This window comes from Nomascus leucogenys, chromosome 19, assembly GCF_006542625.1.
Source record: "Nomascus leucogenys isolate Asia chromosome 19, Asia_NLE_v1, whole genome shotgun sequence".
Lineage (NCBI taxonomy): Eukaryota > Metazoa > Chordata > Mammalia > Primates > Hylobatidae > Nomascus > Nomascus leucogenys.
This window is the reverse complement of record NC_044399.1, coordinates 55790609-55803180: the sequence shown is the minus strand read 5'-3', so window position 1 is coordinate 55803180 and position 12572 is coordinate 55790609. Positions and strand designations below refer to the sequence as shown.

At 48.2% G+C, this 12572-nt stretch overlaps 1 protein-coding gene across 5 annotated transcripts in view; it reads right to left on the bottom strand.

Annotated features, from left to right (window-relative positions):
* Positions 1-12572, bottom strand: part of GALNT14 (polypeptide N-acetylgalactosaminyltransferase 14) — a 224669-nt gene that overhangs the window by 32523 nt on the left and 179574 nt on the right. For all 5 annotated transcript variants that reach the window (XM_003262700.3, XM_030800167.1, XM_030800166.1 and 2 more), the window contains 4 exons: positions 11666-11731; positions 11373-11494; positions 2047-2134; positions 1147-1231 (listed from right to left, as the gene is read on the bottom strand). In XM_003262700.3, coding sequence (XP_003262748.1) covers positions 1147-1231; positions 2047-2134; positions 11373-11494; positions 11666-11731 — 361 coding nt within the window. The remainder of the gene's footprint in view (positions 1-1146; positions 1232-2046; positions 2135-11372; positions 11495-11665; positions 11732-12572) is intronic.

Below are 12572 nucleotides of genomic sequence, written 5' to 3'. Positions count from 1 at the left end.
TCCCTCTCCCTTTAGAAATGAAGGACTTTGTCCTGGGTACCATCTGGCTCCAATTTTGCTCTTGGTATCTCTCCAAACAGAGAAGCCTGGAGGAGCAAGGAGGGGCCGTCAGGTAGATGAGACCAAGGTCCTACCCCACAGTAGAGTTCTCAGAGTCCCTACCCCCATTTGGAAGGTCACCATTCATATTCCATTCTTAGCTCTTGCTAGTCCCTTTGTCCTCAATTTGACTTAAGCCAGTGCAACAAAACTGATTAAATACTTACTATGTGGCAACACCAGAGACACAGAGATGCCTTTGGCTAGTCCTGGGCATCCCTAATCTGGACTGAGAAATCCAGTGGCCTATGTATCTATCCATGCACTTCTTATCCTCCTGCTGCCCCACCTGAGGCAGGTTTGTTTTAGCTTAAGTATTCCCAAGAGGCCTGGGACGGGTTTACTGTCCAGTAGGTAGGACACCAAGACCATCACTCTTGAAGCTGAGACCACAGGCTCCCCTGTGTGGTGACCACTATGCTCTACTCTACCCCAAGCCCTCAGTTGGTCCCCAGGCCCCATGCAAAGCCCTAGCCACATATGCTGTGGGTCACAGTGGGGCCTGGGAGAGAATGTGGGTTAGGACAAAGCCACCCACAGCCTGGCAAAGCTGCCAGAGTTCATGCCACTGTCATGTTCCTGCAGAAAACAGGGCAGCTGTGCTTATGAATACGTCACAGTGACCTTCATATTGGTCTCCACTTACAGCAGCAGCTGACTCAACATCCCTGGGCTGAATCCTGATGTCCAAGACCCTGGGACTTTGCTCCTGGCCCTAAAGGACCATCTTTCCCCTCACTAGAGGCCGAATGGGACCACTCAACCAACGTTGGGCTCCAACATTAGCAGGAGGCACAGGGACATCATGGCATGTGTGAGGGCGGGCAGCACACCTCAGCACAGGCCTCTGCTGGCCCCCATCCCCTCAGCGAGAAGTCCCCAAGAGGATAGAAACCTCCTAAAATAAAGGCAAAAGTGGAGATGGCCTGGCAAAGGGCTCCCTTTGTCTGCTTGATGCTTTGACATCTGATATTGAGCACCTCCCTACACTTGACAGGATCCAGTGGCGACGGTCTGCCCACCCCTGCACGGACCCTTCCCACTTACCGGATGGGCTCCGTGGGGTCCAGGCGCCGAGCCTTCTGCTCTGGGGAGAGCTGCTCCCACTGGAAGTGGAGGCTCCAGTCAAACCCTACAACACAGCACCAACCCACCTGCTTTGGTCTCTCAAAAGCACTTGCTCATTCTGCACCTTCTCTAGAAGGTCATGAATGTACCCAGGTCCTGGAGAGGCAGGTCTCAAAGAGGCCGGTCCCTGGGATTGCAGGTTTCCCTAGGCTGATCAGCAGCATGGCTGCCAAAGCTCTGTTCACAGCTTCCTGTTCTTCCTCTACCCACTACTGCCTCTCTGAGCCTTCTCTGCTGTGTAGGGTTAGAAATAAAGGGCAGAGGATAAAGAGCCTAGGGGTAGGGGCCGAGGGTGACAGGATGGACAGTCATGGAATGTGGGCCTTGGCACTGAGTCTCAGGAAGGTGTGAGCAGGAGGTTTGCGAGATGCTCCTAAACTACCTGAGCCACCTAAAAGTCATTCTTGCAGTGGGGGCAACAGTGGGCCCTATGTGGAGAGCTGGGGTGGGTCTCCCCAAACACGCTCCCTTCCCTAAGGTCCCTACTCCTGTTAACAGAATAATCACATCTCTAGGAGAGGGTGGTGCCCGTTGCTGGCATCAGAACAATCCTTGCTCCCATCACGTTTTTGGACGTAAGTGGGGTGAGCCCTGTCTTAGAGCTGGAGCTCTGGGTGCTGGGAGCATCCTGCCCACCCCCTAGCCCTTCCATCCATAGTCCTGGTGGTAAGGGCCAAGCTAAGGTAATTATAGTGCAGGTTGCAGGCTGAGCTTTCTCGACAAGCCACTAAGAGCTTTTCCTTCACTCTCCCCACTTAAAAGCAGTGACTGGGAGGAAAAGAAAATCCTTACTGGGGAGGAGGTGTTAGCCCAACTCACCCCCTCTGAGCTCCGAGGCAGACTCGATGTAGGTGAAGGTGTCCAGGTTAATGATATCGATCACAGGGCACACCACCCGCGTGTAGTCCTGTAAGACAACAGACCCGCACTCAGCTTATGGAGAGGAGCCCAGCTGGGAGTCAGGGAGCTTGGGATGGCCTCATGAGGGTAGTGCCAGAGATGAGTTTTGTGGCCTTCATAGAGCCCTTTCATCTCTGGATCTTAATTTTTCCATCTATAAAAGGGGGTACTGGGCAATGGGACCTCTCCAGTTCTGATGCCTAAAATGCTAAGAGGTTTTCCTTGACTGCTGGGACCTCCCTGCCACAGTGGCCATCTAAGAAAGGTGGACATGATGGAGGCTGGCTGGGGAGTATTGCACACCCAGAAAGGGGAAATCGAGAAGAAGGGGCTCCAGAAGGCCTTCACCATGAGTAGGGCTCTAGGAGGCAGAGGACAGAGTCAGCTGGTGATAAGGTTTGGATCTGTGTCCCCAATCAAATCTCATGTCAAACTGCAGTCCCCAGTGTTGGATGTGGGGCCTGGTGGGAGGTGACTGGATCATGAGGGTGGATTTCTGTTTAGCACCATCCCCTTGGTGCTGTTCTGGGGATAGCAAGTGTGTTCTTCTTGTGAGATCTGGTTGTTTAAAAGTGTGTGGCACCTCCCCACTCATTTGCTCTGTTGCTCCTGCTCTGGCCATGTGACCAGTCTGCTCCCCCTTCACCTTCTGCCATGCTTGTAAGTTTCCTGAGGTCTCCCCCGAAGCTGAACAGATGCCAGCATCATGCTTCCCGTACACCCTGTGGAACCATGAGCCAATTAAACCTCATTGCTTTTATAAATTACCCAGTCTCTCGTATTTCTTTATAGCAATGTGAGAATGGACTGATACAGCTGGGAAGGTGACCCCAAGACTGCAGCCCCAAGAAGCAAAACCGTACACCCATGGTGCTTCATTCTAGGCCTGTGGTTCATGGATAAGTTGATGAATAGCATCTCCCAGAGTCCTAACTTTAATTGTCCTCTGCAGATGAATAGTCACGAATTTGGACCAGGCCCCGACTTTCCTGTTAGCTTCCAGACTCAGATACAATATGCCATTGGCCACCTCCATGTGAATTTCACTCACCCTTCAAAGGTTGGCTTCATTGTCTTCTCCCCAAACATGCTCCCTCCTTAAGTTCCCTATTTCTGTTAACAGAATCATCACCTGTCTCCCCTCCCCGCAGCACTAAATGAAGAAGCTTCACCCAGCTCATCAACCAGACCAAATCCTGCTGGTTCTAACTCCAAAACTGCTCTTTGAGTTCAGCCTGCCTCTCCTCCATCTCCTCAAGCCTGGAGTACTACAGTGGACTCCTAAACCCAACCCCACTCTATCTCCTGCTCTTCTCCTTTTATTCTACATATGGCTGCCAAAGTTGTCTTTCTGATTTGCAAATCTGACTCTGCCACTCAGCTGCTAAAAAACTTTAACTGCCTCTAAGATAAAGTACAAACTCCTTAGCATAGCATCCCAAACCATCAAGAACAGGCCTGTCTCTAGCTTTCCAGCCTCATTAGTTGCTACGTCCCTCAGGCCACCCCATCTACAGCATCAAAATCACACAGGAAACATTTTCAAAATATGCAAGCCTAAGTCACCCGCTTCTTGGAGCCATCGAGCCACTGTATATATATTTTTCAAATTTCCCATTTCTGGGTGAGTAGCCCTGTACCTGATGTGCAGTGAGGCAGACTCCCCACATTGCCCAAAGAGGTGTCAAAGAGCTGTGAACACCAAAACTTTTGGACAGCTAAATGGGAATCAGGCAGCCCATCAAAACCAGCAGGTCCCTGGGAACCAGGCAGGACTGCTTTTCCAATCCTCTGCACCAACCACCCTTTGGCCAGCACAGGCAGGAACCTCTGTTTCTCCTTGAAGCCATTTAATTTCCTGGTTCAATCTTTCCCCCAAATGAGGTTGTCTTCTTATTTTAAACTCTAGATTCACTGAGTGCCTGATTTTAAGTTCACAGACTTAATTTGGCCCTCAGCCTCCCACACGTGACTCATTCTGACGGTAACAAGGTGCCTCTGAAAACCAATTGGCCCACATGGAAAGAAATGCTCATTTTCAATGCATTACTTCTACCTCTGGGATGTCACAGATGGTTCATTCATAGCCAGCACTGCACCTGCCCAGCTGCCACAGTTCCTCTGGGGCTCTTGGGCCACTGTCATTGTGTGTCTGTGGATATGTCAACAGGATACATGGATACATATGGATACATACTGCAGGCACACACACCACCATCCACACAAATACCTGGACATGCACACACAAATACACACACAATTGTTCCTTGAATTCTGAAATGACCTCAGAAGTTCAGAGATATCTTCTGTATGTCTGACAAAGTCTTGGTTTTGCCTTTGCTTTGAGCTTTGGGGCCTCTGCAGCTGTACTAGGTCCTTCTGTGACTCTTATGCAATAAAGGATTAACTATGCCCAAAGATACGTTTGGCCCTTGCCCAGCTCCTGGGAGGTAACCTCTAACCCCTTGGAATGTCCTGCCTAGAAGACTGTCTTTGTTTACCTGGGGCTGTAGGCTACACCAGATAACTATGCTAACGATGTGGTTTATGGTGAAGACCTTGGGCTGTGTGGTACCAACTCAACTTGATCTCTGGAAAGGCATGGGGACCATGACGGTAGTTAGCCATGTCTATTTACTGACACCCAATAAAAACCCTGGATATCGAGGCTTGGGGGAGCTTTCCCCTTTGGCAATACTCTGTGATGTTGCCTCACAACCTTGGTAGGAGAAGTAAGTGGTATCTGTACAACCTACTGGGAAAGGACAACTGGAAGCCTGTGCCTGGACTCTTCCTGTGCAACTTTACCCATTGCTGGTTTTAATTTGTATCCTTTCACTGTAGTTAAGCCATAACCATGATTCTAACAGTTTTGCTGAGTCCTCAGTCCTTGTAGCAAGTTATTAAACCTGAGGGTAGTCTTGGGGACCCCCAGACTGCAATCCTGTTTTGCTTTGACTTAAAAAAAATCTTTCCCCAGTATTTAAAACCTGCAATGGAAAATAAAATGCTGGTTTCTTACTTTGGTCACAGACTTCCCCAGAAGCCATGCATGGGCTCTGCCTCCAGGGCTGCAACAGGCTCTGGTGCACTCCTCCTGTAAGCTCTGAGGGGTTCTGTCCTTCTATTGTTCCTGTCATAGCTCAGTTGTGGTATCTGCTTGGCTGAGAGTCTTGGAGGCCAGATAGGTAGTGAGGGATATTTGGGGCTAAGTACGTATAAAGCTATGACCTTGAATGGGCCTGCAAGAGGCTTTATAAGTGAGTCACCAAAGTCAGGACACGACCTCTCTGAGTGCCCTGGGAGGTCAGTACCTGCTCTGCTTTTGTATTCCTCAGCTCCGGCCCAAAGCCTGGTGGGCAGCAGGTGTTCAATCTGTGCTGGCTAAAAGAGGGCATCTATTAGCTCCCTCTAAGGACATTGTGTCAGTGCTGCTAGCAAGCAGGTGGGTCAATTACAGCTGAACAAGATGGCTTCTCCTCCTGTAGGCTGGGGGATGGAGGGACTCTCAATTAAAGCACCGAGGCACACTGAGCTGTCTGTGTGCATGCCCCAGCAGGATGTATCTTTAAAGCAAGGTCCATGCTTAGGCTCAAGCAGGCAGCTGGTGGAACCCTTGCAGATCCTGGACCACACTCCTTCCTCTCCCCTCCTCCAAACAAATCCAAGCCCCTACTCTCCACCCCACTCCTACCCAACCCGCACCAGGAGCAACTACAAGAGGCTGAATGCATCAGCCCATGGCCATCCATCACCCCTGCCATCAGGCCTCTCATTTCTCCACTGAGCCATGTAATTAAAACCACATTGTGAATGGGCAATCAAAAAGTTCCTAGAGACATCCACTCTTGTGATCAACCAGCACCCCTGAGCACCTACTATGGTTTAGGAATCGTGGCAGGTACAAGGATGAGTAAGACCTCACAGTCTAGAGAAGGTGAGGACAGGTGAGTAGATGGTTCTGATGTGGGTATACACACACAGCCTGGGGGCCTCTAAGCTGGCCTGAAGGGAGGGGTGGGGAACACAGGGAGGAGTCCTCAAGGAGGTGACATTATGGGGCAAAGACAAGGACACCTGGGTTGACAGGACACCTGGGTTCCCATTCTGATTCTGCCATCTAGAATATGTGTGACCTTAAGTAAATCAGCCAGCTCTGGGGACTCTGTTTTTTCATCTATAAAAGAAAGACAAATTATTATTTGTAAAACTATCCTGCCTCTCTAACTGGGCTTTTGTTAGGAAAAAAGAGAGAAAGGCATGTGAAAAGGCTTTGAAGAATGTGTAAGCTATGATTTATATAAATTTACCAAATGCTTTGCAGAGATTGGAGTTTCTTAAAATCTTTTTTTCCCACTAAAGAACTATGTGGATAAGAAGACTGAAAAAAAAATTGGCTTATGTTTAAAAAAAACCCCAACTTGGTACTTGTTTCAAGTATCATCATGTAATTGAAAGGAAAAGAAGGAAAATTGGGGAGGTTTTCAACGTGGAAAACACCAGCTGAGGACAGCGGATGACAGCTGAAGCCCAGCCTCTTTCTTATCTCTTTCTATTTTTGAAAATCCCAAACTCCAATTACAGCTTAAAATTTCCACTTCCACTCACAGGACCAAATCATGTCCTACTCTGAGACAAGACACATACAAAGACACCAGGAAACAGGCTGACTCACGCCCTCACTCCCTGTCCCCAAAGGGCTGGCCCAGAGGAAATGTTCCAGGTCATTAAAAGAGTCAGAGTCTTAGCAAAAACCTCTGCAGCCCACAAGGCCACTGCAGACCTGGGAGGGTGAGAGCTGGACCATGGCTCCTGGGTTTGTCTCTCTGCTAATCTCTTTGCTACAAAAGCTTTAGCTCAGGTGGGGGTGAGGAGCCAGGAGCTCAGCTGAGGAGGAGAAGGAGCATCGGCAGCAGGCAGACATTGCTCACATTCGGAAAGGAAGAGATGAAGGCTTTGCCTGATCAGCACGTAAGGCTGGCCATGGAGGTAGAAAGGAGAGCACTTTTCAGAGAGGGTTTCTGAGATGAACTTGGGGCCACTGGGACGGAAAGGGCTTCACAGGTTCATTAACTGCCCCAGGAAAGCAAGGCTCCCTTAACACATTCTGCAGGGACAAAATCAGCCTGGGTGTCCCTGCAGGTTAAACATCAAATTACCATATGAGCCAGCAGCAATTCACATATACACCCTAAATAATTGAAAACAGGGACCCAAACAAAAATTTGTACACAAATATTTATAACCGCGCTATTCACAAAAGTAAAAAGGCAGAAACAACCCAGGTGTTCATCAGTGGATGGATGGATAAACAAAATGTGATACACATGCTATGGAATATTATTAGCCATGAAAATGAATGCCAATACATGCATTCATACTTGAAACAGTATGCCAATATTCATACAACATGGATAAAGCCCAAGGATACGCCAAGCAAAAGGAACCAGGATCAAAACGCCACATGTTGTGTGATTCCATTTATATGAAATGTCCACAACTGGCAAATCCATTGAGACAGAGAGCAGATTAGCAGTGGCCAGGGGCAGAGAGAAGAGGAGAATGAGGAGTGAGTGACTGCCAATGGGTATGAGGTTCCCTTTTGGGGTAATAAAAACTTTTCCTTTTGGGGTGATGAAAACTTTTAAAATTAAGTAGTGGTGAAGATTACACAACCCTGTGAATATACTAAAATCATTCAATTGCCCACTTTCAAAGGTTAAAATGGTAACTTTCATTATATGTATTTTACAACACAACACACAAAACACGCACACACGTGCACACACACACGTGCACACATACACACATGCACACTCATATGAAATCAGTTTGGGGGCAGTGGCCATGGGGACTGAGTCCACTGCTGTGATGGCTGCACCCATAGAGGCCTGGGCACAGGTCTGGGCACAGAGCTCCTGGGTTAGGTCTGAGTCTTTACCATGACCTCACCTAGCAGCCCCCAATATCCAAGGAGACCTGGGGCCCCAGGAACTTCAGTTCCAGGGTGCATGGCCAGCAAACTGAGAAGGTAAAGGGTCTGGTCAGAGGCAGAGGTCCTGAGGGGTGAACAGCCTGAGGAGGGGACAGAAGGGCCAAGTGTGCACTGCACCGTGCCCTGGACCTCAACCCCTCATTTCCTTCTCAGAGATGAACTTCTTGACTGCAAGTGTACACTACAATGCATCTGCCGTTCTCTCGGCAAGGAGCAAACTGCCTTAGAAAATTTGCTCAGAAAATGCTTATGTATAACATTAAGGGAAAAAAGCAGAATACAAAAATTATATAAATACAGTATTATAGTAACTATTTAAAAAGACATTTTCTGCAAAGGAAAAAGACACTGAATGGAAAGAAATGTTAACAGTGGATGTCTTTGCATGATAGAATTTTGGTTGATTCATTTTCATTCTACCATTCCATATTTTCCAAAATGTCTGCAATGACCATGGGTTACTGTTGTAATGGAAAATGAGAAGTCGCAGCCTACTCCGTCCTCTGCCAAGGGGTTTTCCACTATACTGCAGTCCCTGAGTTTGAAATCCACTTTAAAAATATGACCTTAGTTTAAGTAAGGAATACCTTGTCTGTTGTGTATAAAATCCTCTGTAAACAGAGACACTATCTCCAACTCCCACCGGTTTCTTCCCCAGCTAAGTACTCCCAGACTTAGTTCTGATTCTGCAACCTTAACCTTTAGTTTTTGTTTAACATACTCCAGTTTCCTTTTAACTCCAGGCATGAATGGTAGCAGGATGATATAGCTGGCCCTAGGGTAGTGTCAACAACTCACAGGCAGAAAGACTTTTTTGGGGAAGTAAAGGATCCTGCTGGGGAGTAGAGGTCCTCTACTTCTATAACCAGGAGGTGCTCAAATGTTTTCCATATTTCTTCCTCACAAATAATTTCCTTCCCTTTTTTTTTTTTTTTTTGAGATAGAGTCTTGCTCTGTCACCCAGGCTGGAGTGCAGTGGCACAATCTCGATTCACTGCAACCTCTGCCTCCCTGGTTCAAGCGATTCTCCTGCCTCAGCCTCCCGAGTAGCTGGGACTATAGGTGCGCGCCACCACGCTCAGCTAATTTTTTATATTTTTAGTAGAGACGGGGTTTCGCCATGTTGGCCAGGATGGTCTTGATCTCCTGACCTCGAGATCTGTCCACCTTGGCCTCCCAAAGTGCTGGGATTATAGGCATGTGCCACCGCACCCAGCCGAATTTCCTTCTTTCTAGAGTTTTTGTGTTGCTTCTACTTGCGGTCACTTACACTGTGCTTCCCTTTACTGGAGGCCATTTGTGAAGCAGTGTGGCGCCAGTGCACAGGGAACCCAGCGGACCTTACTAAGCAGGGTAAGGATACCTTTTACACAGCCCATTCCAACCCTTGGGACTCTGCCCAAAATAGGTGCTCAGGAAATGTCTGTTGATTCATTTACGGGTAGGAAGCAAGCTTGATTTTCTCCTCTTCCAACAATAACACCTCCCCATGGCATCTAGTTTTTTTATTATCATTTCCAAACACTGAGCACCTACTCTATGATAGGCAGGGTGGCCACAAGGAGTCATTAGTGCCCCCATTGGATTTGTAAGCTATTAGGGGAGGCAGAGGACTAACCCAGAAGAGGAAATGGTGGGCCAAGGGAGCAATGACTGCCAGGAGTGATCCTAGCTGGCCACACAGTCAGGAAAGGCTGCCTAGAGGAGGGGAGCCGTGGATGAGGCCCCACAGAGCAAGGGGGTTTGTGGAGAGGAGGGGAAGGGCATCCAGGGACAGGAAGGGCTTGGTCAGAGCTGGAGCAGTGGGAATGTCAGGGCATGTCCAGGGACAAGGGGCTGCAGAAGAGAGCATAGAGGGAGGGGTGCATTTGGAAGGGACTTCAGTGCCAGGAGAGGCCCTTCAATGGGTATCTGTTCATGGCAACATTTCCCAATCCAGACCTCTTTGCCTAGAAGATATCAAAAAAGAGTAGGAGAGGAGATTTTTCTTCTTCCTCTTTTTTGTTTTTGAGACAGGATTTCACTCTTGTTGCCCAGGCTGGAGTGCAATGGTGCAATCTCAGCTCACTGCAACCTCTGCCTCCTGGGTTCAAGCGATTCTGGAGAGGAGATTTTTCTAAACAGCACTAAGTGGATGACGAGCCGTCCCAATCTCAGAGAAAATGGTTACTGATGGACCTTAACCTCTAGGCCCATGTGACAGAACTTTGTAAACCCACTGAGGTTATCTCATTGGAATGAACAATGTTGGGAAGGATTTCCTTGTTTTCTTCTCGGCAGACGACATAGCTTGATTCTTTAGTCCTCTTAACACTGTCGTTATGCAGGTAGGAGTTTAGGAGCTACCATGAAGAGTGAGCAGGAAATAACCACAGCACAGAGAAGATGCTGTTGAGGCAATGTCAGCGTTCTGGTGCTGGTGGTACCAACTAGAAAACATTGGACCTAGTAATATAATTGCCCTGACTGTTTCCTCTTTAGTGAAGTGGGTATATTAAAAATACCTGACTTCCTACTTCACAGAATGGCTATAGGAGTCAATAACTCAGGAAGAGGAACATACAGTACAAATGCTAGTCATTGAATTGATACTGCCATCTGCAATTGCCACACATTCTGTAGATCAGTAGGGAAGTGGATAGACTTCAGGGAATGTAAAATAATAAGAAAAATTAAATTTCCTTTCACTTTTTGGGGAGTAATTGAGACACTGGAGGAATGAAGCATCCAGAATTGTAGAGTAATTTAAGGGCAAAGAGGGGCAAGGAATTCAGGTCTCTTAGCATCTAGCCTGCCTGCTTGGTGTAGCCTTTGGGTGAGGGTAGAAGTACGACAGAGGCCCCAGGAATTAGGGGGTAAAGCCTGGTTAAGTTTGCTGCCTCCTTTCTACAAAAGACACCCATAAGGGTTCCCATTCTGGAACCTTCTGCTCTCCGGTAGAACCGCTTCTGGGCAGTTCATTCCTGCCCAGGAAACTGCATATGTTATGTCCCAGCTGTCCCGAGTGCAGGCCTGCTATGGGTGACAGTCCCAGTCACAACACATCTCGGTCCTTGCTCCACCACTGACTGCTGTGTGACCTCACACAGGCTGCTTTACCTTAGTTCCTTCATCCATAAAATCGGGACTGAGATCTGTTCTGCCCACCTCCCAGAAGAACTGGGGGTGCATATGTGAAGTAATGAGCTTGAGAGAGAGCCTGGAGAAAGCTGGGGCATGTGGCCTGGCCCTGCTCCTCAGCCTCACTCACCTCTTTGACCCTGTGCAACAGAGGCTGGAGCCAGTCCCTGTTCACCTCACAGTGGCTGTCGAGGAAAGTCAGAGTGGTGCCCTGGGCAATGTCAGCGCCCCGAATCCGGGACCGGACCAGACCTGCAGTCAGGAACAAATGACGAAGTGGGTGCCACTGTCACTCCATTGTCCAGCGAGACCAGGAACAAGCCACCCAGCATTCCCCACTGATCACCCCAACACACACACACCATCACACCTTCGACCCCCGACACTCACACCAGAGGATCCTGCACAGCAGCTCAGACCTACCTTGCCGTTCATTATTGCGCAAGCATTTTACCTTGGGCAACTTGACGAGCTGTTTACAGTCATCAGCTGCAAAGACAAAAGGTTAAACCAATTGAGCACTGGGGGATGGACCTACATGTTAACAATTGTGTGCACTGCAGGTGAACCTGAAGGGTAGGTGAGGCAGCCCTTCTAACTGCAGAGTGCGGTCCTGAGTCCAGGGTGTTTCCAGGCTGTGAGGGGCTGACAAATCACTGCTGTCATACAAGGTGGCCAGTCTAGGGCAAAGAGGCCTCAACAGGACCACTTTGGAACAGGTCAGTACACAATGGCACCTGTATACTTGCTTGAAAATGTTCCCAGGTGGAAAATCTTGGCCTAGTCACCTGGGGACATTTTTCTTTTTTGTTATTTTTCTCTTTAAACAATTTTTAATTTAATTTTTTAATCTTTAATTCTTATGGGCACATAGTAGATATATATATTTATGGGGCACAGGAAGTGTTTTGATCCAGGCATGCAATGTGTAATAATCACATCATGGAGAATGGGGTATCCATCCCCTCAAGCATTTATCCTTGTTATTAATACAAACAATCCCATTTCTCTTTTCTTTGTTTTTGAGACGGAGTCTCGCTCTGTCGCCCAGGTTGGAGTTCAGTGGCGCAATCTCTGCTCACTGCAACTTCCACCTCCTGGGTTCAAGCAATTCTCCTGCCTCAGCCTCCCGAATAGCTGGGACCACAGGCGTGTATCACAATGCCTGGCTAATTTATGTATTTTTAGTAAAGACAAGGTTTCACCATGTTAACCAGGCTGGTCTCGAACTCCTGACCTCAGATGATCCTCCCGCCTTGGCCTCCCAAAGTGCTAGAATTACAGGCATGAGCCACTGTGCCTGTCCCCATTTCTCTTTTCTTATAGGCCA